The sequence below is a fragment of the Elaeis guineensis genome, chromosome 1 (genome assembly GCF_000442705.2).
Source record: "Elaeis guineensis isolate ETL-2024a chromosome 1, EG11, whole genome shotgun sequence".
Lineage (NCBI taxonomy): Eukaryota > Viridiplantae > Streptophyta > Magnoliopsida > Arecales > Arecaceae > Elaeis > Elaeis guineensis.
The window spans coordinates 183,869,767-183,895,127 of NC_025993.2; the positions used below are offsets into that span (position 1 = coordinate 183,869,767).

Below are 25,361 nucleotides of genomic sequence, written 5' to 3' on the forward strand. Positions count from 1 at the left end.
TATATTTCCATGGATGTGGCATGAATTTGTTTTTAAATTCAAGTTTTTATGGTTCTAGATATTTTCTAGATGGTTTCATTGTGTTGGATATTGTTAATGATTCCAATAATGTATGTTTTTTCCTTATTTACATCTTCTGATGAGTCTTTGAATGATGTGAATGTATGGCATGCTAGACTTGGCTAAATAGGTCAACAATGTATGCAAAGACTGGCCAAAGGGGGCTTATTAGATAGTATTAATAAGGTAGAATTGTCTACTTGTGAATATTGCCTAATTGGAAAAATATGTAGAAAACCATTTGGAAAGGGAACGAGAGCTGAATTTCTATTACAATTAATTCATTATGACATATGTAGTCCAATGAATGTAAGGGCTAGGCATGGGGCTATTTATTTTATCACATTTATAGATGACTTTATCCAATTCGATTACGTTTATTTGATATCTCATAAATCTGAAGCTTTAAGTTGCTTCATAAAATATTTGAATTTAGTTGAGAATCAATTAGACAGAAAAGTAAAGGCTTTAAGAACTGATCGAGGATGAGAGTATTGATTTGATCAGTTCAGAGAATTATGTGATGAAAGAGGAATAGAATGACAGTTGGCTATTCCAGATACATCATAATAAAATGGTGTTGCGGAAAGACAAAATAGAATCTTGTTAGAAATGGTTAGGTCAATGATAGCACAAGTTAATTTGCCAATTATCTATTGGGGTGATGCACTATTAACAGCCACATTTGTACTTTATCGAGTGCCTACCAAATCTGTTACTTCCACATTATATGAGTTATGGATGATAGGCAAACTAGACTTAGGTTTTATGAAACCTTGGGGTTATGCTGCATTTGCTCATGAACCTTCCCATAAATTTGGAAAATTAGGTCCGAGGGAGAAGAAATGTATTTTTATAAGATACTCAGAATAGTCAAAAGGATATGTGTTCATCGGTGAGTAAGATAATGGAAGTATAACAGAATTTGAATCACGAGATGTCACGTTCTTAGAGAACGATTTTTTGTGGCAAAGTGAGATAGGTCAAGACTTATCTCTATACAAAACTCTTGGTCAGGATGTTTTCACTGTAGAAATTCAATCGGATATACTTCCGAGTGGGAGTAATTTGAATAATGATAAATTTGTTTCTTCGAATTCACAATTGCACCCTAAAGTGAGTCCAACTGAGATACCTGATCCAAGTGGGAGTAACCAAGTCATTGAAGAGTCAATGCCACTACGACGAATGAGTCATAAAAGTGTTCCCCATCGACGTTTTGAGATCGAAGGAGAAGCATTTATCGTTACTCCTGATGAAGAGGAGCCAAGAAACATTAATGAGGCTCTTTTATATCCTACTAAGAAAAAATGGATTAAGGCAATGGAAGAGGAAATGGAGTCTATGAATCAGACCAAGTTTGGAAACTGGTCGATTTGCCTTTGGGATGTAAAGCAATTAGAAACAAGTGGGTTATCAAAATAAAGTGTAAGGCAGACGGCAGTATCGAGAGATACAAAGCTCATCTAGTGGCTAAAGAGTACACACAATAGGAAGGAATAGATTATGAGGAAATTTTTTCACCTGTTGTAAGGTTAACCTCGATAAGATTAATTTTGGCTGTGGTGGCTAACTTGGATTTTGAACTACATCAAATAGATGTGAAGACTGCTTTTCTCAATGGAGAATTAGAGGAAGAAATCTATACGAAACAGCCCATGGGTTTTGTTAAAGAAGGCCAAGAACACAAAATGTGTAGACTTTTGAAGTCAATTTATAGTCCCAAACAGTCTTCTAGACAATGGTATATAAGATTTCATAATGCAATCATATCATATGATTTCACTATGATCAATAAGGATCATTGTGTATATACCAAAAAGTCTAAGGATAAATTTGTTATCTTATCTTTGTATGTAGACGATATACTGATGGCCGAAAATGATAAGAGGTATATTAACACTATCAAAGGATGGTTATCATCTAATTTTGAGATGAAAAATATGAGCGAAGCTGTATATATCTTTGGAGTTAAGATTTCAAGGGATTGCTCAAAGAAGTTATTGTCTCTTTCATAAGAGTCGTACATTAAGAAGGTTCTAAAGCGATTCAATATGCAAGATTGCAAATCCATAGATACTCCCATTTTCAAAGGTGAAGTTTTAAGCCGAAGGTTATGTCCTAAGACTTTATAAGGATCAGATGAGAAATGTTTTTTATGCCAATGCGGTCGGAAGCCTTATGTACGCTATGATATGTACTAGACCTGATATTTGCAATGCAGTCAACATGGTAAGTAGATATCAATTTGAGCTTGGGCAAACACATTGAAAAGTAGTGAAGAGGATACTAAGGTATCTCAAGGGCACAGTTGATTACTCATTGTGTTATCAAGGAGGTGATCTACAATTGAAAGGCTATACGAATGCTAACTGGGGAAGAGATCTGGATGAGAGAAAATCTATCTCTGAATAAGTCTTCTTACTGAATAATGACGCCATATCATGGAGCAATAACAAACAATCATGTATAGCCCTATCTACAATGGAAGCTGAGTTCGTAGTATTTTCAGCTGCTGTGAAAGAGGCTGTTTGGTTAAAGCGGTTTTTGATACACTTGGGAGTATCTGACAGTACTGTTGACCCGATGACTATGAATTGTGATAGTCAAGCAACAATAGCTTATATGAAGGACCCCAAGTATCATAAAAAAATCAAGCACATAGACATTAAATATAATTTTATTAGGAACATGGTTGCACATAGAGAAGTGAATATGAAGTACATTTCTACATACGAGATGATAGCACATCCATTTACAAAGTCTATTATAAAAGATGTTTTCCATAGGCATATAAAGTCATTGGGTTTGCGTAGATGTTGATGTACTTGTATTTGAATTTATTTTCCAACATGTTCATGTAAATAATATTGTTTGTGGTAATGTGATTGACGTTTAATTGCAATTTGTTATGAAACATACATACACATTTATGTTGAGTACATAAACCAATTATTATGAGAAGTATGTTGGATAGATAAGAAGACTAGCCTCCTCACACAGGCAATCGCCTCCATGACCTAAGTGGAAATGGAGATGAGACTGTTATAAGTTTTATTATCTAGATGATAATATTGAGAGCTTAAACTTATAACATGAAAAATCGTCTCAAGTGAAACGAGAATAAAGAGTCACATTATGTGATTGAGTCACATTATCTGTCTTGAATGCCAGATGTGAGTTCCAATGTATAAAGATAGAGTAGACTAAGGAACTCAAAGTTAGGTATTGAGTGTGTCTGAACTATTATCTGTACGATATCTGATATAGAGACATATGCTCTATGGGAAAGGAGATGATACCGTAGCATATGATTCATGCCACGTGTACTTGTGTCTAATAAGGGGAATACAAGTTAAGATCTCTGCTTGTTATTGTGTGAGATCCTAAAGATTATAAGTAATCTTTACCTATACCCTCGTGACTCCGATCTGTTACTTAAGACTTAGTTTAATGTTTGCTATCTTAGGGTGTTGCCAAAGGACTATGTTAGATATGGTCTAACGGAGCATTCCTGGAAAAGCAAATTAAATTAAGATCGAGAGAATCAAGAGAAGAGGAAGATCATTGAGTATTATCATATTGGTTGTGTTCATTGACTAGTCAATTATGTTTGTCTAAGTGATATGACATAATTATGAACTCCAATGCATTTAATGAGATAAGAAGAGATGTAAATGTGATAAATGATCTAGGGTACAGCATACTGCATCTACTCTAACTCCACCAATCGAGGAGCTATATTATCCTAATAGATGTATAGTACTTGAGCTCTCAAAGTATGCACTGGTCACACGGTCTATTTGTTTAGTATGAAAGTTGCAGTGGTTAAGAATGAACTTAATCCCATCATGTGTGAGTGGGAGATGAAGCAAATAAACCATCCATGATAGACTCAAAGAATCAGACCCGTATCCAAGCCCATGTTGCCACTTCAAGCTTCAAAAAGAGAGACACGTGATTTGTAGTTTTGTAAAGCAAAAACTGCTCACTTAGTGGAAGTTATTTTTTTTGAACTTCATATTTTTATGAAGAGGGACGTTACTTGTGATGGTTATCTCATCTAATTGTGAAGATACGACTCTAATGTATGTAGGCAAAAACAAGAGAAATTGAAAACTCTTCTCTGATGCCTTAAGTGGGTGCTGCTCTTTCTTTCTCAAATTAATTCTAATGAAGGACACTACAATCTGAGTTAACTTTAGACTATGAACATAGGATTATGATCCATTTTATGTGATCATAATTGAGACTATGTGATACAATAGATTAAGTTTTAAGGGTGTTTGCATGTAACCTCGAATTTATTCATGGTTCAAAAACAAATTAAAGTAGGAATACGAGGGAGCTTATCCTACTTGAGTCGCAAAACAAATTTCATGACATCTGATGGTTGTCATGACATCATAGGATAAGAACAAAAGTGTCGATATTTCATATTACAACAATGACCTTCCTCAAAGTAGAAGATCTATCATTGACCATTTATCTTCATCGTACAACAAACACACTATGAAAGTTGGGTATAAAGATGCTACCTATACGCTTAAGTTTTTCGTGAAGCATACAAGGAAGATGTGCTAGGAGCCACAAAGCTGCAATATCTCCAAATTGACCATCTAAAATATAAGAAGACACAAACAACAATGACAAGCACAGATACTTGAATTCATTTTGATGAATATGCTAACCCTTTTACTCACAAACTACATCAACCTTGTCATTTTCAGAACAATTAAGACAAGCGATAACTGGTTTCCTGAACCAATAACTGGTTACTGTGAAGCTCCTTTTTTAAAACAATTCATTTGAAAGTAATGAGCCAGAAATATCAGCTACTCACTCAAATCATCATCCAGGAAATCAAGATCAGCATCATCTTCATCAGTTGCAGCACCCATGGTGGCAGGATGAACCTCTAATGGCTCAACTATTTCAGGTAATGCGACAATTTCTGTATGATCTTTCCGTGATGCTGTATCTGAACCTTCATTCTCATTCACATCATTTTCATATGCCTCTGCTTGTTCTGCCTCATTATAAAGAATCTCCTATATTCACAAGAGAGCAAATTAATTCAGTTAATAATCAAGAGAAAAAAAAAAAAAAAAAAAGCCCAGCAAAAGGTAAAAGAAAAATATTAGTGCTACCTCATCTTCTTGGAAAGACAGCTTCTCAGACTCAACAACCCAATTATCTAGTAAGCTCTCTAGCATGCCACTGTCAAGAGATATGGAGCCATCAGTAGTTCTCTTTAATTGTCGCTCCCTAAGACGCAAGTTGTAATGGACATAAGCAAAATCATTTAATTTCTTCTGGGCCAAACGGTTATGCCTTGTACTATGAATTTGATCAAATATACTCCAATGGTGTTCACAACCAAAGGACGTACATGTCTGGCTCAAAATGCGAATAGCAATTCGTTGCAATTCAAGACAATTTATCCCATGTTGTTGCCACCACGCAGCTGTCAATGAAAGGAAGAACAAGAACAACAAAGAAGCAATGGTTCAAACTCTATTCTGCCATAACAATAAGACAACAACCGCATCTGACAAAGGATGCACAAGGCAATATAGTTTATAAGCCATATAGTTTCGCGTGCTGATCATATGAATTATCACCTGGATCCAGCTCCATTCTTGTACTCAAAGCCAGTTCAGTTCCAAAATCAGCTTTAGCAAAAACAAAATCAGAAATCTAGGATGAACAACATAAGATCACAGAATATTAATAAAAGAATCTGTTAGAAAATTTACAGGTTATCATGATATTAATGGTTAAAAAATGATTTAAGTTAGACAGACAGTACCTGCGAAGCAGCAGAAACTCTTCTTCCATGATCTGGTTCTAGTCGAGTTATGCATTCATTTAGACCTCGGATAACCTCTGGTAGCTACAAATTAGAAAATAACAATTCAAAATTAGAATACAAACATTGTACTCTTGGGATTTAAGCATGCGATGCTATAATCATACCACCATGAAATCTGGACGATAACGATATGATGGATTAAGGAAGTATGCTGCAACATATAGGGCATGGTTGAAAACAGCACTCCAATGGTTGTCTATTACACTCCAGAAGGGACCATATTTTCGCTCATCATCAGCATGGATGGCTTTAATAGCAAGTTTAGCTCGGTAGATGTCATTATAAATAGATGGCATAGACAACCCTTCAGTGCTGTCAACTTTTTTAAACATCTGTACAACAGGATCAACAGATTTTTTAACATATTGCATCTTCTTCCAGAATGTGGAGTTGAAGACAATTTTTTCAACTTCTTTACCCTCATCTGATTTTGCTAATTGGGACAAAATCCATTTATTTGATTGGAACATTCTTCTGAGAGCAGCCCTATGATCCAGCAAGCTTTGTAAAGTAAGAAAGCTGGTTGCAAACTTGGTAACAGCTGGTCTAAGAAGTTCCTTTCCCGCTGTAAATTCCTTTTTCATAAGGTTTAACAACCATATGCGGTTATAAATAAATTTAACAATTTTTTGGCCTTTGTCAATGCACTCTCTGACCCATTTTATCTTCACAAAATCCTCAAGAATTTGATCGATGCAGTAGGCAGCACAGGGCGTCCAAAATAAACTTCTCCTCTTCTCCTCCAGCATCTTCCCAGCAGCTTTATAGTTTGCATTATTTTCTGTAATTACCTGTAATAATAATTCATGCTACCAAGAAATTACCATCAAAGTATAATGAAATATTCAGGAAAAAGTCTCAAACTCAGAATGTAGATTTCACTCTATAATGTATGTGATCAGCCAAAAACTTAAGAAATTGAAAGAAAAAGAGTTAAGTACCTGTACAACATTTCCCTCGCCTACCTCCTCCACAACATTGTCCAAGAGCTTAAAAAGACTGGTAACATCTTTGATTACATCAGATGCATCAATGGAGGAAATGAAGTATGTCCCTCTGGGGCAAGACACCAAGAAATTGACTATTGTCTGTCCCTGCACATCTTTCCAGCTATCTGCGATAATTGTACAGCCAGTTGTAGCCCAAGAAGCCTTGATTTCTACAAGATATTCTTTAATACTTCCAACTTCATCCTGCAGACATCGACCAGAAATTAATCTGGTTGTAGGGCTTTTTAATCCATGTCCATATTGACCAACCACATCCAGCATCTTGTGAAAGTATGGCGAATCTGCGACATTGAAAGGTATTGCAGCATAATAGAAAAATTTGCAGATTGCAGAGGTTACTTCTTTACGGCTCTTTTTTTCAGATCCTGCCTTCTGTTTTGATTGCTTGCACCATAATGGTACCTGGCTTTTCTGTGTCTTTGCAATTACAGCATCTGGATTCATCTGTTTCAGTTGTAGGTCAGTATCGCTTGTACCACTTTCCAGTGACCTCCCTCTAGATCTTTTTCTTATGGTTTTACTACAAGAAACATCTTGATCACCCATCATACGATTTGCTTTGTTTTTACCATTTGCAAGCCCTTCTTCCTCATCATTGTCTGGATGCATATATAATGCTGCAAGTTCTTTGGCTTCAGGCCTTCTTCTCCTTCCTGTGCGATGCCATTTCATATTTTCTTTCATTTTAAGATATACTTCCTCGGGAGCCATCTTACAGTATGCAACTTCCCCAGGAATTCTGGCTAAATGCTGTTTGAACCTGTTTATACCACCACTAACTATTTTCTCACAATAATTGCATTTAACCTTTTTTTTCTTCTCATCTTGAGCAACGCCATGTTCCCATCCTGGGTCAACATACCCTAATGACCGTAGTGGGGCTATAGCTGTGACCAAGCTTTGATCATTTCCAATCTGCCTTCCCTTGCGTCTATAACCAACAGGTTCTTCATCCTCTTCATCATCATCATTTGAATGTAAATCGAAGGATTGCTCTTCATCCTCTGATTGTCGTTTTTTGCTAGCCCTGTATCCTTCAAGATTTTCTTTCATTTTCATATACACCTCTTCAGGAGCCTTTTTACAGTATGTAACTTCGCCAGAAATTCTAGCCAAATGCTGCTTCAATCTGTATATTCCCCCGCTTACTATTTTCCCACAGTAATTGCATTTTACCTTTTTCTTCCTCTCATCTTGAGCAACACCATGTTCCCATCCAGGGTCAGTAAACCCTGTTAAGCGAAGTGGAGCCATCTCTTCAACCATTAATCATGCAGCACAACAGCTTCACCCTTTGGCATCCTATTATCTAGCTTCTACAAAACTGGAAAAAGAGCACACCTACATTAAAACTTGAATCAAGAAAAGATGTTTTCCTGAGATCACTTGTAATTGGTGAGAAACTCTGTCAGTAACAGCATCGTCATAAAGATCTTGGCAGCAAGCCAGGAGAAAAAAGGAAGAAAACATTTTTGTCTTACACATGAGTTATCTGATAAGACTAAAAAGAAGAGAGAAGAATATTGAGACATTGTGCATTGGCGCCTGTGCACACACACATATATATAGTATTAAGTAGCATGAAATAGATATGTTTTATGAAACATCCATCCACAACTCTCTATGTACATCTTCTGATGCCACTAACCTTTAATTCATGTATGGTTTGTCAAGGAATATGCAACCATGTAAACTGAAAAGCATCCGGATTGCTAAACAGAGAGGAAAGAGCTATACTACATGGACTCAGGTTCATGTGTTGGGTGTGGCTGCATGTCAAAGTGTCTGATTTTCAATACCTACGAATATCTCCTTGTGAAGCCATGCCCCAGTGCCATACCAGTGTTCATGTGTTGGGTACTACATGGGGGAATAGAAAGAAAACTTAGATATTATGATTATTGCTTTATAAATGTCATTAGCATCTTAAAAGTGAGATGCAAAACATGAAACAGAAGTCAGAGAAGAAGCTCCATTGCTTGATGTAAACAGTTAGCCACATTTAATTGGTTGGCTAAATTCTGCATATCACAATTGAATGAAAACATATGCAAGAAAACATGATCCAAAAGTTTACCTGCTACCGTTCAAGACAACTTTCTGCCAGATTAATCCATCACAAATATTATGTAATGTTGTGGACCTTTTAGGATGATGGTAACATTGTTTTGACATAAAGACTTCGTGACTGCAACATCAAAGTCAGCCATTCCCTGATCTGAATCCATCCAGCAATATAGATACTAAGATATTTATGGTAGAGATATCCACAAAAAGGCCTCAATATAGTGGAAGCTGGAGAAAAAAATCATGCAACCTGAAAAATCACTAGTTCCTTGCTCCTTGCATATTGTACTTTGCTTGGTTGATATGCTGGGATTTCTACTGTTGCAGATTTCCTGATGAGTAACACTGCCACTTTGCGACTCCAGGAGCCACCAAACAGGAATTTTTTCCAAACAAAACCATTACGCAAAGCTGAAGATTCTCACTTAAACCTATCTTAACTGACAAATATAATCAATCCAAAATGTACTAAAAGAAGCACAAGTCTTCAGCTGGAACAACAAAGGACAAAAATGGAACATGTTGAACAGCATGGAAATTTACAGCCTCCTGACAAACTGCAATTTCAAAAATGTCAAAAACTGAATCAATATAGTTCATTAATGTTCTTATTTTCAGTGCTTCAGGTTAATAATTCAAATGTGATCAATTTTCTATGAAGCATGTGTAGAAAAATACAAAGGAACCAAAGAGCCTTATTAAGTCCTTTCAAGTGTAACTTTACAAGTCAGAGGAACAGAAAGTAACAATTATATATACCTGGCAACAAGAATATTTCTGTGAAAGTACATACTTAACCGACCAACCAACAGCGTTGTATAACCATTATATAGCTGAACTAGAATTTGTTATTTTTTGATTGGAAGCAGACTAGGTGAAACATTCTTACAAAAGACTGCTGCCAATTATGACCATTATGAAGAACAAAGAACTACACCACCATTCTTTAAGTGAGATGATGATGGAGGCAAACCAAATAACACTCAAGACATTAAAATATCAATAAATCCAGTTCTTAAAATTGATAATGCAAATCTGGAAAAGAATCATCATGCGTCAATAAACCTTTAGCATCATATAGCCTTGCTTTCAAACGCTTCAGCTGTTTTGGGAGGACAAATATAGATGAGTTAACCTGTAAATCTCTTTCCAAGGAAGCATATTCCTCAATAAACCTTTAGCATCATATAGCCTTGCTTTCAAAGGCTTCTGCAATTTTGGGAGGACAAATATAGATGAGTTAACCTGCAAATCTCTTTCCGAGGAAGCATATTCCTCTTAATTATTCTGCCTGGGGCAAATTGAGGTGGCAGTTCAGTTTAGTGGAGAAGCATACACTTCGGAAAATGGTGGTTACAAATATTGTAATTTTTCAATTTGTTCATGCATTGAGGTATAATCTACATAGCATGATATTTTCCAATTTCTCATTAAATCCTTAATTTCCCAAGCTCATCGACTTTCCTACTCTAGTACTCCATAAAATATGATTTGGTACAAAAAAGAATTTAGAAAAGGGCATCCCATTGGACAAGGCTCCTGCCACTGCCAGGTTTGAGAAGGGTTTGACGTAGGGGTGGCAAACGGGTCGGGTCGGTCATAAACGAGTCGGATCAGAAAATGGTCAACCCAAACCCAACCTGTTTATTAAACGGGTCAAAAATTCAAACCTGAACCCGACCTGTTTATTAAACAGGTAACCCGACCCGACCCGTTTAACCCGTTTATTAAATAAGTCAAATTAGGTTAAACGGATTAAATAGGTTAAACGGGTCAAATTAAATGGGTCAGAAACAGGTTAAACAGATTTTAAACAGGTTAAATGGATCTTAAACAGGTTAAACAGGTCGGATTAAATGGGTCAGAAATAGGTTAAATAGGTTAAATGGGTTATCTGACTCAATCTAATCTAAATATTAAACGGGTTAAACGGGTTAGATATTTAAAACCCATATCCAACCCACTTATTAAACGGGTTAAACGGATCGACCCGTTTATGATCCGAATCCGTTTAGCCTAAACCCAAACATGTTTATGGCGGGTCGAATACGGGTCGGATTGGCGGGTCGGATCATATTTTGCCAGCTCTAGTTTGACGTATGCAGCCCTACCCCCACATGCAGAAGAAGGGCTATTTCTGTTCCTTGAACCAATGACAGAGTAAACTTGCCATTGCACCAATGCCCACCTTGTTTTCATCTAAAAAGGAATTTGTGATCATTTATTCTCTAAATTCCATTCATAATTCAAGTCCACATGGAACTATTGCCATTAAGGCTAGGTCAGAATGAAGCAAATTTGCCTGACTTTGGGGAGTGAGGCATGGCATCGAACATCTTCCAATACTCTCATCAACCAACACTACATCATTCTCAAATAACCTTCGCTGAAGAGTCTCCTCTAGCATTTGAACAGTTGTGCACTGAAAAAGTCAAAAATGACATGCACTTAAAGTTTATCCCAAGCAAAGGCTTGTTCCTGTGACAAAGTCCAAAACCTAGGTATCATGTATGCCTATTGTCACTCCTATTCACATATCTTTACCTCCGGCAATATTTACCCATTCGAAATTTGTTATTTCATGACCCATCAAACAAGACATTCGCATCTTATATAAGTACAAATTCCATTACATGGTGATCTTATCCTGCCAGCTTGAGCTGAAGCTCTCATTATCTACTCCTTTATCTAGTTACACTGTTACAACTCAACTGCAGCTAGATATTAAAGCTTTTGCTTTATTTTTCTAAATTGCAAATCGGGATTTCCCAAATTCCAACCCACAAGAGCTGATTTGGCCAGGTAGGTGTTCTCCCAACACGAAATGCAGTTATTTTGATAACCCTATAAGAACAGCCAGACATATGCGCCATTTTACAGCAGGTCTTACACCCCCCATTTGTACTATGATCTGCAAAACCCTTTGTTTATATGAACCGCACTTTAAGAGCAGCTTTAAATTATACATTTGCCTTAAAATTTAAATCTTTGAGAAAAATTTCGTTACAGAATTCTGAACGACAAAACCCTAATCGCAAATCTAACCAAACTATGGTCGAATCCATGGCGATGACAGTCCACAAAGCCACTTACAAGCCCCGATCTTTAATAGATAAATCCTCAACTGGTGCTACGAGCAAAATTCCACTGCAACTCTCCACCCATGCCATCTAGATCCACCAGTACAAAAAGTAACTTCCAATCCTTCAAATCCCTCTTAAAAATCCAAACCTCCGACAAAACCATCATTCCTAAATTCCAAAACTAGAAACCCCTGGTCCCCAATTCAACGGAAGCAAAACCTAAACCAAGAACATCAAATAAAACGAAACTCTAGGAGAAAAAAGAGATCGAAGCTACTCCCAAAACCGAACCAAATTAAACGAAATGAAGAAGAAGCGGACTACTCAAATATCATCGAAATTCTCGATTGGCAACAAACAGATGAGATTTTTGGAACTACCTCAGGGAAGATTTGGCTCAGAATCGGAGGTTTTCTTGCGCGGTACGCACTCCATCGCCTCGGGGGCACTCCATCCTGATCACCGCTTATTCTCGTCCTCGCGCGTTGACTCGGAGGGGATATAGGAATGAGTCAAGACTGGCGCTAGCAGACTCGGATCTCATCCGAACCCGGTCCAAGACTCGGCCGTGCGGTTCGACCCAGCCCGATTTAATAACGTGTCAACAAGTTTAGCGTTGCTTCTAGCCAATGGCCAATAATTTAACAGAAAGAAGTATATATAAGACAATTGGGTCAAAAATAACTGATGGAGTCCCGTTGACCTTAAGTTGACCGGAAATAGGATGCATAACCAATATTTTTGGAAGATTTTACTGCTTAAATCATGCGTTCTTGTTGTTCTTTTTTAAAAACTTCCGCTGGATGAATATTTTTGGATGGGGATTAAAACAACTAAGAAGAGAACTAGAGCATATTTATATCAGTGATTTCTTTTTTTTTTTTTTTAAGGTTATGGTTATTAGATGATGGTTGAGAATTGCAATATGATAAACAAAGGAAGGAAATATAGAAGAAATACAGGTATCAATGTGCAATTTTTTCTGTGCCCATGTAGTTGGAGCACCAATACACCTTCATCAAGAAAGAAAATCAAATGGAGAATGTTTGGTTCGCAGGAAGAACTTTTTTTTCTTAAGATGTAATTTTCTGAGAAATAACTTCTCAGAAAGTTATTTTCTGGGAATAGAATTTTAGTATGTTTGGTTGACCATGGAAAGATGACTTATTATAAAGTAGCTTATGTTTGGATGAACATCTATTTTTCTGAAAAAACTGTAAAAAATACCTATTATACCTTTAGTAGATATAAAATCACACATTTTTACTCATAAATTTTATATAAATATAAATATTATATTTATATTAATATAAATATAATATTAATATATTATAATATAACATTAGATTATAATAATTTATTATATTAATATAATACTAATATATTAATATTATATTAACATAATATGAATATTTTAATATAATAAATTTATTAATATAGATATAAATATGATATTATATTAATATAAATATTATATTAATATTAATAAAAATATTATATTAATATAAATATTAAAATATAATAAATATTTATATTATATTTATATGAATATTAAGATAATATTAATATAAGATTATATTACTATTCAATATTTCATCCTAACCATCTATTGATATTTTACTAAATTTTAATTATGGATCTTAAAAGGGTATTTTAGAAAAAAAAAAATACTATCACTTTTCATATCATGATAAGTGTCAAAATCCACTTTCTCCATGAATTTTTATTTTTCATAAAAAGTACTTTTTTCACTCTCTCTCTTCTTAAAACTCCAACCAAACAAAAGGTACTTTCTTCACTTCTCAAGATGTGCCTCTTCCTCCCTTCATTTTTTGTCAACCAAACGAGTCCTAAGGAGAGGATCTGCACTGAAAATAAATGACCCCGATCAGCTCATGAATCTAATCCCTTGGGAAAGATGGGGCAGAGCCCAACAGTACGTAATTTACTTCTCATCCATAGACTCTCCATCCATCCGAACAGAGATGAGAAGCTCGCCAAGATGGCTTCAAAGATCCCTCCTTTCGTCTCTTTGTAAGGCTTTTCAGCTCCAATATTTTCAGACTTTTGGGATATTGAACAAAGATATCTTTTCGAGAAGCTGTCCAAGTTTTGCACCTTTTTTGGTTCCAGGATGATGGAGGTCACAAGTTTTACTCTTTCTCGATCTCTATGTGCCTCATATAGTTGATCTTTCCATATCTAAAATTAATACAACGAGCAACCAGCTCTTGCTGCTTTAAATAGGGATCTATCTCGTGTTGGATGTCGAATGGCCACTTTTTTTTGTTGTAAACTCATATGGTTCTTCCTCCTCTATACCTAGTAAATTGGTGTACCAGGTGTCCGATGAGACACATATTGGAAGAATTGCAACTTGAGATGCACGAAAAGCTCTACATCGGTGGAGCTTGGAATCCAAATTCTACTGTCTTCATTTCCTTCTACATCGGTGGAGCTTGGAATCAACTCACTGGTGTCGATCACCTAGTAGCCACACCCGTTTTCCTTGTACTATTCTTGGCTTCCTTGGTTCTCAAGGTGGGAGTAATTACTAATTATTGGAGTTGATCCCAGGGCTATAAAAGGATTGGATGTGGATCAGATATCATTATATCTATATCAATATCTATTTCTATTTAATGAAGATGGATGCGGATACATATATTAGTTAAATATAAAAATTTATATCTATATATTTTATAAATTTCATATATTTAAAAATATAGACATAAATATAAATATAAGTCGAATAGTTAAATTTTTTAATGGGCATCAGATCAAAGATATTACTAAATAGAAAGTAAATTATGTTAATATCATGGTCACTTATTTCCTCTGAAAGTTCGTTGATGCTATATAAAATTAAGTAAAATTACAAATAGAATTAGATACTCGAATATGAATGGAATAATTATCTACCTATGTTTACATCTAGTTTTCTTTGATGTATATAAAAATATGATATCGGATGTTTAAATTTATATTAATATCAAGATAGATTCATATATGAAAATGGATTCAGATAAATATTATCTATACGACTATGCCCTAATACATCTAGGGGGAGTTTGGTTCGTAATCGAAATCGGAATGGTTTGGAATCAGAATCGAAATGGTCAAATCCTCCGAAGTATTTGGTTTCGTGATCGGAATCGGAATTGGAATGAAAATTTGAATCCATAGAGGAGAGTAGGGATTGAGTGCTATATAGATTGAGCCATTCCCATTCTACCTTAAAATCGAAATCGGAATAGGACTCTTCCCAATCAAATGGTTGGAATGGGAGTCATCCATTTCGATTTCGATTCCAAACCCCTACTCTCTCCAATCAAACACCCCCTAGTTGATTTAACCGCTAATATATGGATTTAGTCTTTTATTTGGCATATAGGGATTAGGATTTATTCCATAGCGTAAACAAAAGGGATGAGACAGCATGTCAACGGAAAGGCCCATGGCATAGAGAAATTATTAGGTAGATGAGATCCACCATGGACGTAGGGAAGATTCATCATGGATGAAGATTCATCATAGATGGATTCATTTCATTTCATCCTAGGTCTATGGTAGACTTAGTCTACCAACAACAAGGCCATGGCTCGAGCTCTCAGCCCTTATCGATTTTGCAGGATGAATGGATGTCATAATTTGTGGCAGCCCAGAAAAAGCAGATAAAAACTTTGCATGTGTACATGTCAAAGTATATAATGAAGTACTAACGATGCTGCGCTACATTGCTATTGTTAAAAAATTTTATAAAACAAAAAAAGAGGCATTTGACTGCTAGATTATATAAAGAATACATATGCATCATGGATGGCATGGAAGGACAACCTCCAAAAACTAGCATCCTGAACTCCATGATGCATGGCCTACGGGCTCTACCTTGGAGCTTATAATGAGTCTAGCTAGCTTCCACGGACTCGCATCCTAATCTCCAATGATGCACAGTCTGGAAGCTTTACTTAGGAGCTCGAAATGACCCTGGTCGGCCACCAAGGACTTGTGTCCTGATCTTCAGGGACGTGCGGCCTAAGAGCTTAGTATGGCTCTGGTCGGCACTCCAGAGACTCGCATCCTGTGTACATGGTACTCGCATCTCAGATGATATAGAAAGGCAATCTCCAGGAACACACATCCTAATCTCCAGAGATGAGGGGTCTGAGAGCTAGGCCAGGGAGATCGAAATAGCTCTAGTCGACCTCTAGGGACTTGCACTCAATCTTCAAGGATATGGAGCTTGAGAGCTCAGCCTTCAAGGACTCATGTCTCAATCTTCAGGAATGTACAATCGAGAGCTCGGCTTGGGAGTACTCGATATAGAACTCGCATCCCAATTTTGAGCTAGGGGCTCTAAATGACTCTGGTCGGTCTTCAAAGACTCGCATCCCAATATTCAAGGATATGCAACCTAGGAGCTCGGCCGGATAGCTTGACATTGGAGCTCGGCCTCCAAGGGGTGGCATCCCGATTTCTAGGGATTTGCAACTTAGGAGTTCTACCTCTTGGCCGCATGTAATCCTAAATCATATTAAAAAAAATCCTAAAGCCATCCTAAATATGTGTTTAATTTTTTTTTAATATACAATACTCGGCTGCATTTCACTCTAAATCACATTAAAAGAACCTAAAATCCCACATATGCATATATGCATGTGTATATAATATACACATACATATATAAATCAAGAAAAATTGGGGATAAGGCAGATGCTAAATCGTGCCAAACCTACGTCGCTATCAGAACTATTCTTTTTTTTGCCTCTTCCAATGGAGTGAATCCAAATAAGGGAGGGGAGCAGTTTCAAATTCTAGAGGCATTCGCACGTATGTGTAGATAACTTCCCATCCACATACTAGCCCTTTTGTGAAAAGAGAAGCCGTGGTAGAGGAGGGATGTCTCTTGTGATGGCAACTCCCACGTGCATGCTTCTAAACGAAAAGGGTGGTTGAAAAAACAAAAAGGCTAGGTGAGAACCAGCGGGCTAGAATTTGTACTTCTTGCTCAAGTGCATAGCGGACAACCCCCACTGTCCAAGAAATAGATGAAAAATATGGACACCAAACGATAGTTCCATTAAAAATAGATCCATGGATGTGATCTTACCATGCCCCTCTGACATTTGCCATCATATAAAAATGGATAGGGACTGATCACCTATATGAAATTCTTGACTTTTTCGTTGTTTATCCATACAACGAATGACATGAGTATAAAAAAAAAAAAAAAATCTAAATACACAATATCCTATCTTGCATCATCGAATAAGATTTTGCCATACATTTTTTTTGGACGTACAACCATAACCTAAACATTTGATTGAATGCATGCCAAGCTTAGCATATTCTCTATTCCGGTACTCAACCACGTTCAGAGGAAACAAAAAACTTTGTCTAATCTTCAAGTCCAACAAAAAAATAGATGTATTATATTTAATTTTTTATTTTTTTTCTTCTGATCTAACTCAAAATGAGATCCCACCATTATCCATGAGATCAATAGAAAGACATAATTTTTTCTTTATCAAACAACAATGAGGATCGCAATATATATCCTTCTTTTCATTTTTTTTAAAGTAAATTACCCTGACTCCTATCGAGATTTGGGATAATTATATGATCCCATCTAATATTTCAAAAATATACACATAACCTCCTGATCAGATATAAAAAATAAAAAATTATAAAATTATAAAATATTTTAAGATTCAAATAAATTAGATAGTGATAATATTAATAAAAATTATCAAATAGATCAATAGTTTATTTAACAGAAAAATATTCGTAGAGGTACATGTCATGTATATAACAAAAATTAAATAATAAAATATTTATTTTTAAAATATTAGATAAAAATCTATAATTATTTCAAATTTTGAGAAAAATTATTGTAATTTTTTTTTTTAATAAGTCCCATCGGAAGACTCCTTTACGCCCACATGCTCCTCAAAGTACAGCACTCTCTACAGACTACTAAGGTTGAGGAATGGACATACGTTGCACCCGAGAATCATCTGAGTTGCCCTTTAATATATAAGTAATATTTTTCCTTTTTTTTCCTTTGAGAAAATCGTATGGGATATTGAATCAAATTTATATGAGGATATTTTCCTGACCATATGCTTGCATGGATTCACTTTTGACACTTCTTCTAATAATTTCTCCCCACCAGTTTTATATCAGATATCTCATACATCCTTCTCTTCTGGAAGTATCTAAAACAACCATTATTTACAAGATTTAACTCCAATCCACTCACAAATGCGCGAGAATCATATCAAGGTTCAAATATCATCTAAAAATCATCAAGTTGGGGATTTTGAATGGTTTCCCTAATTTGCTAATTTAATCTGAAATGCCAATGGATACAAATCAATCAATCTATGGTACAGCTTAATAATGTTATAATCTTGGTCCTTTGATAAATATATTTTTTCTTTTTCCAAAAAACAGACCTACTTAAACTATTATTATCCAGGTCCATGTTTAAAGGAGATGCATCTCTTAGGAATTAACACTAGAACATATATTTGATAAGCCAAAAACCATCACCAAAAAAACAAGCTTCAGTTCACCGGGGGTGGCTCAACACATTGGGAGGCCTAAAGCTAAATACTAAAATATGATTTTTTTTATTGAACTTTATGTAAATTTTTTACTGAAATTTTATTTTTCTAACTTTTTAAGATGCAAAATTTTTAATTAAATTTTTATAATAAAGTTCTTCTAATATTTTTTTTTCAATTGATAATATAGTTAATCCATTTAATCTTTTTTGAGATATTATTGAACTTAAGTAAGATTTTATTAATTTTAATTTTAAAATATTTTTTCTACCAAAGTAACACTTACTGAAATTATTAATATTATTCTAAAAGTAATATATGCATTTGAAAAAGAGTCGAGTCATTTTATATGATTGAGTATGTCCATTAGACTGTTATCTTCCACTTGTATAATTTTTTTTTTTAATTTTTAGCTCTGAAAATAAATCTAAATCATCAATATCAGAGTAGTTATTATATTTTAAGAAACATTCAAGATTAAGACCAAATTCTTTCAAACTATCATTGTCTAATGACTTTGATTTTTTATCGCTAAATACAAAACTAAATATATTTTCAATATATCTGAAACTGTTCTAATTTTTTTTAGAGTGAAAAAATTACTTGATCTACTATATATAAGAAATAATTAATTCTAAATATTTTTTTAAGAGATTTTATTATTTTATTGTAAACATTCTCATCAAATTATTTCTTTCTATAAATGATACATTTATCATAAAATTTAGGCTCTATTTTTATTTCAAATATAATTTTTTTAAAAAAAATCATAGTATATGCAAATCTATATTCTCTATATTTTTCAAAAATAGAAAGAAGATCTTTTAATTGTTCTATAGCACTATCAATATGCATATTTTTTTATTGTAAATTTTTACTAACTAAGTTAACAGCAAATAATATATTATACCAAATAGTCATATCCAATAAAAACTCAAAATTTTCAAACTCATATTTTGCTAAGCAATTAGCTTCACTTTTAGTTTTAGAATTTTCACTAATTTCTACTAATTTCAATAAAATATCTCTTATTTGTGGAGCTTGAAATCTTATTACTTTAATATTTTCAATACGACTTTTTCAATATGTTTGTGACAATGATTTAAGAGTTAGATCAGATATATTATTATGTAAAATTTTTTATCATTTAGTAGAAGAAGAAAATAATAAATATATATATTGTACCACTCTAAAAAATGATATAACTTTAGTACAAGAATTAACCTTCATATATTTCTGTTTGCCCTTCATATTATATCCAATATGAAACCTTTTTTGTATACGGCTATAGGAGTTTATTTAGAAATATATACTGTGTACAAAACAACTGAACATAGCCCCAATACAAACATTTGCATTAGTAAACGGAGAGGACTAAGTTCAAAAAGTAAAAAAAAAATAAAAGAAACAACAACTATGAATAATACAGTAGATCCAAAAGGTATAAAAATTGATAGAAAATGAATATTAATCTGAGTAACCCAGCCAAACTTTGAATCTGAACAAAAGGTGTGTAGTATGCTGAAGCAGGGATAAGTGCCTCCATCTATAATAGTAAAGATTTAGCATGATTGTTACCAAAGGTGCTGTTAAAAGTGAAGGGAATCCATAGCACGATTCAAGTTGAACCTTCTTTTTATAAAAAAAAAATTAACAATGCAGCATTATTTCTTCGACCACGCTATTGCCAGTCCCAGTTGCCACATGTGTCATGACTCAGGAAAAAAAAAAAAATAAAAGAAACAAACCGATGCATGGAGACTCTGACCTTCCGCCTTTCTTGCCGTCACTCAGACGTTGGAAGCTCGAAAACCCCCCGCCGCGGTGCCGTCGGAAGCCTAAAACTCTGCCCCACTGGAGAGATCCCTCAAGCGTGGAATGTCCGCCGTCGGAGACCAGGAGACTCCCCTCAAGTTAGATCGTTACCATCGGATGGTAGGATGGGTCCGCATCCTCTCTATCGATGGTGGTACCACCGGTGCCTCTGATGGCCTTCTCATTGGTGTTGCCCTCACTTGCCTCAAGGCCTCCCTCTGCAAGCTCTCCGGCGACCCCACTGTCCGAATTGCCAACTTCTTCGCCCACGGCCCCAACGGGCAATCGCTTTTCTCCGCCTCGAGGCCTCCTCACCCACTCCTGTCTCATCACTCCCGCTCGTCGTCTCCTATCTCGCCGTCTCCGTCTTTGTCTCCAGTGCCGTTCATCTTCTCGTGTCCGTAGGTAGATGGCTGGATGTGGTGTAGATGGATGGTAAAGGGAGGAGGCCTGGGGGCCTAAAACAAATTGGGGCCTAAAGCCCTTGCTTTGGTGGCCTTATCCTTGAGCCGGCACTGCAGTTCACCTGCATTGGTAAATTTTTTGCTTGAATGTAGTATTGGTAGCTTCGTGACATGGCTTATTACTAAAAGCATGCTATCTTTGGATAACAAGATCTTAAAAATACTAGATTCCACTTTATAGGTTTGCTTTTTCATATGATTTGTGATCTCAAAAGGACAAAATCCCCAAGAAGTTTGCAAGATTCTTAGATTTTAATGGGGCAATCGAATCTGCTCCCCCAATTCATGATCAGTTTACCGACTATATATCGACAACTGATGATGGACCGTCAAAGCAAAACCGTCGAAGAAGTTCCTATTCAACCACAACGTCTACAAGTCTCATCATCCGACGTTTCATCAGTGCCATGGATACGAAATGTTGACTATCAGTCAGTATGTTGACTAACTATCAGTAATCCCCAATCGACTTTCTTGGTTGCTACAAAACAACCATAACGACTCAATCGACTACATAACTGATGGTCAGTCGGTATATCAGAGTCAACAATTGATGGTCAGTCGGTATATCAAAAGCACCGATATGCAGTCGGTACGTTCAGATCACCGACACTCAGTCGGTATATCAAAATCGACAGTTATGATATCACAATCGTGGGAAACTACTCCGTACCACGACTGTTAGTGGGCATAAACTGCCTACTAACTCCATGATAACGGTCCGATAACAAAAGTTAACTATCTTTTCATATCACAATAAACGGGACTCCACGTGTTCAACGGTTATACCTAAATTACCTATATAGGGGGAGGTAAGGGGACAGCAAAGGTACACTATAAAAAATCTGATTTTTAACGATAAAAAAATTTTCATCATAAATAAATATATTTTTACGATGAAAAAAATTTATTGTCAAAAATTAAGTATTTGTGACGAAAAAAATTTTCATCGTAAAAAGTTAAATCTTTTGCGACGAAATTATAATTTTCGTTGTGAGAAGTAAATCTTTAACGATCAATTTTTTTTTATCGCTGGAGTTTTTATTTTTTTACGATGAATAAATTTTTTATCATCAAAAATAAAATTATTTACGATGAAACAAAATTTTCGTTGCTAAAAATTAATTATTGACGATGAAATAATTTTTGTTGCAAAAAATATAGTTTTTATGAAAAAAAATTTATATTTGATGATGAAAATATTTCATCACTAAATATTATTTTGTTGAAAAAAAAATTTGAATCTTTTGCGATGAAATTTTAATTTTCATTGCTAAAATTATATTTTTAATGACAAAAATTTTTTTCATTACTAGAGTTTTTATTTTTTTACAACGAAATAAATTTTTCATTGTCAAAAAAATAAAATTATTTACGATGAAATAAATTTTTTATTGCTAAAAATTAGTTATTTACGATGAAAAAATTTTCGTTACAAAAAATATAGTTTTTACGATAAAATTTTTATATTTGGCGATGAAATTGTTTCGTCGCTAAAGATTATTTTGTTGGAAAAAAAATTATTGTTTTAGGGCAAAATTTTGCCCCAAAATGCTCGATCTCCATCTCGCTGTCCCACACCACCGAGCACACTGCTCCCTCCCCAATCGAGCTCACCTCCAGCCGTCATCCTCCCTCTTCGGTCGAGCACGCCACCGACCGAGTGGAAGCCCTCCCCGATCCATGTCCTCCCTCCATGCCACCGCACCGATCGAATCGCCAGTCTCTCTCTCACTCTCTCATGCTACCGCCATCGACCGTCGTCCTCCCTCCTCAGTCGAGCTTGCCATCGGCCATCATCCTTCCTCTCCGATCGAGCGCGCCATCGATCGAGTTGAAGCCCTCTCTGATCGGCATCCTCCCTCCATGCCACCGCACCAGCCGAATCGTCTGTCTTTCTCTCACTCTCTCATGCCGCAGCCATCGATCGTCATCCTCCCTCCCCAGTCGAGCTCGCCGCCGGCCGTCATCCTCCCTCTCCAATCGAGCGTGCCATCGATCGGATTGAAGCCCTCCACACCACTGTGTCACCCAAATCAAGGCCACCATCGTCGTCCTCCATCCATGCCATCGCGCCAATCGAATCAAGGCCACCGTCGTTGTCCTCCCTCTGCCACCGCCGTCGTCTTCCTCCCCGATTTCTCCCCCTCCCTCCCTCACTTTCTCTCTCTCTCCCCCTCTCTCCCTCTCTTATGGTTGTTACTTCTCCTAGGGCCGTCGTCGTCGCTCCACCTCCGTCACCGTCACCTCCCCACAGTCACCATCACCGCCGTCACTGTCCATCAGGTTGCGATCTCTCAAGTATATACGGCTCTTTGGCTCTCTCTAGCTGTGTCTCTCTATAGCTCTCTCTCTCTCACACAGTCCACCTGTAGGTCATCGCACCGCCATCGCCACGCCACTGTCGCTGTCGCCGTCGCTGCACAGCCGTCGACGTCCGCTTATCTTGATACCCATCTCTCTCTGTGGGATTTATAGGAGAGTTGGAAGATCATGCCATAATTTTTATTTTTTTAATTTTTATAATTTTTTAAATTTTTATTCTTCTTTTTTAATTGATTTTAGTCGTTAGGTATGATTATTTGTTGCTCTACTCTGAAGCATAGTTCATGATCTGAAAATAATTTAAAAATAAAAATAGTTATAATAATAATATATTATTGTAGCATAACAAATCTATAAATTTAAAAATTTTTGTTCGAGAATAGCATGCATGAACCAATATTTATCCTTTAATAAAAAAAATATTGATGTTGTACACACTATCCTCGAATTATCCTTGTGGACAATTTGAGCACGTGAGTGAATTTTATATTGCATACCATGTGCTTCTACATTGAAGAGTTTTATCGATATTTTCGATCATGTTCTCTGGATATATAGCATAATTTTAGTATTTGTGTATCTGGGCAACTGCGCCGAAATACTGCTGAAATTTTTTTGATATAGAAAATATATATTGCAATATTAAAATCTTACGTTCTTGAATGGGATAGGACCATCACCCTATAGGTAGAGGATATAAGGCGTTAGTCAACTATTATTACATAAGATTGATTGTATAGTTTGCATCATAAATGTGTAGGCATGGATCGTGGTTGGATGTCATTGCGCAATACGTTCTGTCCTGAGTATATTGTGGGTGTGATATCTTTCGTGAATGTGGCATCCAATTACACTAGAGAAGATGAAAAAGCTCATTGTCCATGTCGTCAATATATGAATTTATTTTGGTGTATCCTATCGGACATTCAAAATTATTTATACGAATATAGTATAGATGTGACTTACAAGAGATGGACTTGTCATGGTGAAGATTTGCCGACTAGCTCGAGCATGTTGCCCAAGAGTCCCACAAATGCATCGTCAGTAGGTGGATCATCCAGTCGTGAAAGGCAAACACTTGGTACAAAAGATAAAAAAATTTTGGAGGATCTCCATCTGGAGTTATTTGAAGCAAATGTGGAAGCGGGATCAGAACATCAGCATCCTATTCTGAGACAAAAAGCTTAGGAGGACAGTAACATGCCTGTGAATGATAGATTCGAGTGTCTATTAAGAGATACGCGAAGTGACGTTTATCCTAATTGTAACAAGTACTCTTTGTTGTCCATCGTGATAAAGTTATTACATATGAAGACACTGGGTAAGTGGTCAAACAACTCATTTAATTGGTTGCTCAAATTTTTGAAGGACCTACTGCCTGAGGGAGAGTTACTTCTATCAAGTTATTACGAAGCCAAAAAATTAATAAAAGGACTCGAGTTGGGAGTCGATGACTTGGGCCTACACTGGAAAAGATATGTGCATGTCCGAATGATTGTATTCTGTTTTGAAAGGATAAAAAAAATCTACAAGCATGTCCGATTTGTCATTCAAGTAGATGGAAAGAAAGTTGTAGTAAAGATAAAAAGAAAAAAAAATATTGTGCAAGGTTTTGCGATACTTTTTGATTACGCCACGATTGCGTCGATTGTTCATGTCAATGTATACTGCTTGTGACATGCGATGCTATAAGGAGGAAAACAACATCGACGATGATGTCATGAGGCATCCATCAGATGAAGATGCATGAAAATATTTCGATCGTAAACATCTATGGTTTCTAGCTGATTCACGAAATGTCAGGCTAGGGTTGGCAACAGACGGATTTAATCCATATGATAATATTAGTACTACATACAGTATGTAGCCTGTTATGGTATTTTCTTATAATTTATCGTCTTGAAAATGCATGAAATCACCTTGTAATCTGCTGGCTTTGTTGATCCCGAGTCTCCTTGCCCATGGAAGAGACATAAACATATTTTTAGAGCCATTGATTGAAGAGTTGCAATACTTGTGGGAGGAAGGGTGCGAAACGTATGATCATGTTGCAGGAGGTATATTTCGCATACATGCGACACTACTTTGAACAG

General features: G+C 35.9%; 1 protein-coding gene across 5 annotated transcripts; it reads right to left on the reverse strand.

Moving 5' to 3' along the window:
* Window positions 1-4,707: 4,707 nt before the first annotated feature.
* Window positions 4,708-12,693, reverse strand: LOC105040093 (uncharacterized). 5 transcript variants are annotated; one of them, XR_012137865.1, is made up of 10 exons: window positions 12,476-12,693; window positions 9,263-9,569; window positions 9,023-9,163; window positions 6,877-8,269; window positions 6,040-6,726; window positions 5,873-5,956; window positions 5,685-5,760; window positions 5,453-5,527; window positions 5,211-5,280; window positions 5,085-5,111 (listed from the first exon to the last, which is right to left on the reverse strand). XR_012137865.1 is itself a non-coding variant. In XM_073250698.1 (9 exons), exons 4-9 carry the CDS (start codon window positions 8,209-8,211, stop codon window positions 4,896-4,898), a joined length of 2,712 nt encoding a protein of 903 aa, XP_073106799.1. In that variant the 5' UTR covers window positions 8,212-8,269; window positions 9,023-9,163; window positions 9,263-9,569; window positions 12,476-12,691; the 3' UTR covers window positions 4,708-4,895. The 5 variants fall into 5 exon arrangements, 3 of the variants coding, with proteins under 3 accessions (XP_073106799.1, XP_073106798.1, XP_010914773.3); XR_012137864.1 differs by having other exon boundaries at window positions 5,211-5,328; XM_073250698.1 differs by having other exon boundaries at window positions 4,708-5,111; window positions 5,211-5,527; window positions 6,043-6,726; window positions 12,476-12,691.
* Between the last annotated feature and the right edge of the window lie 12,668 nt (window positions 12,694-25,361).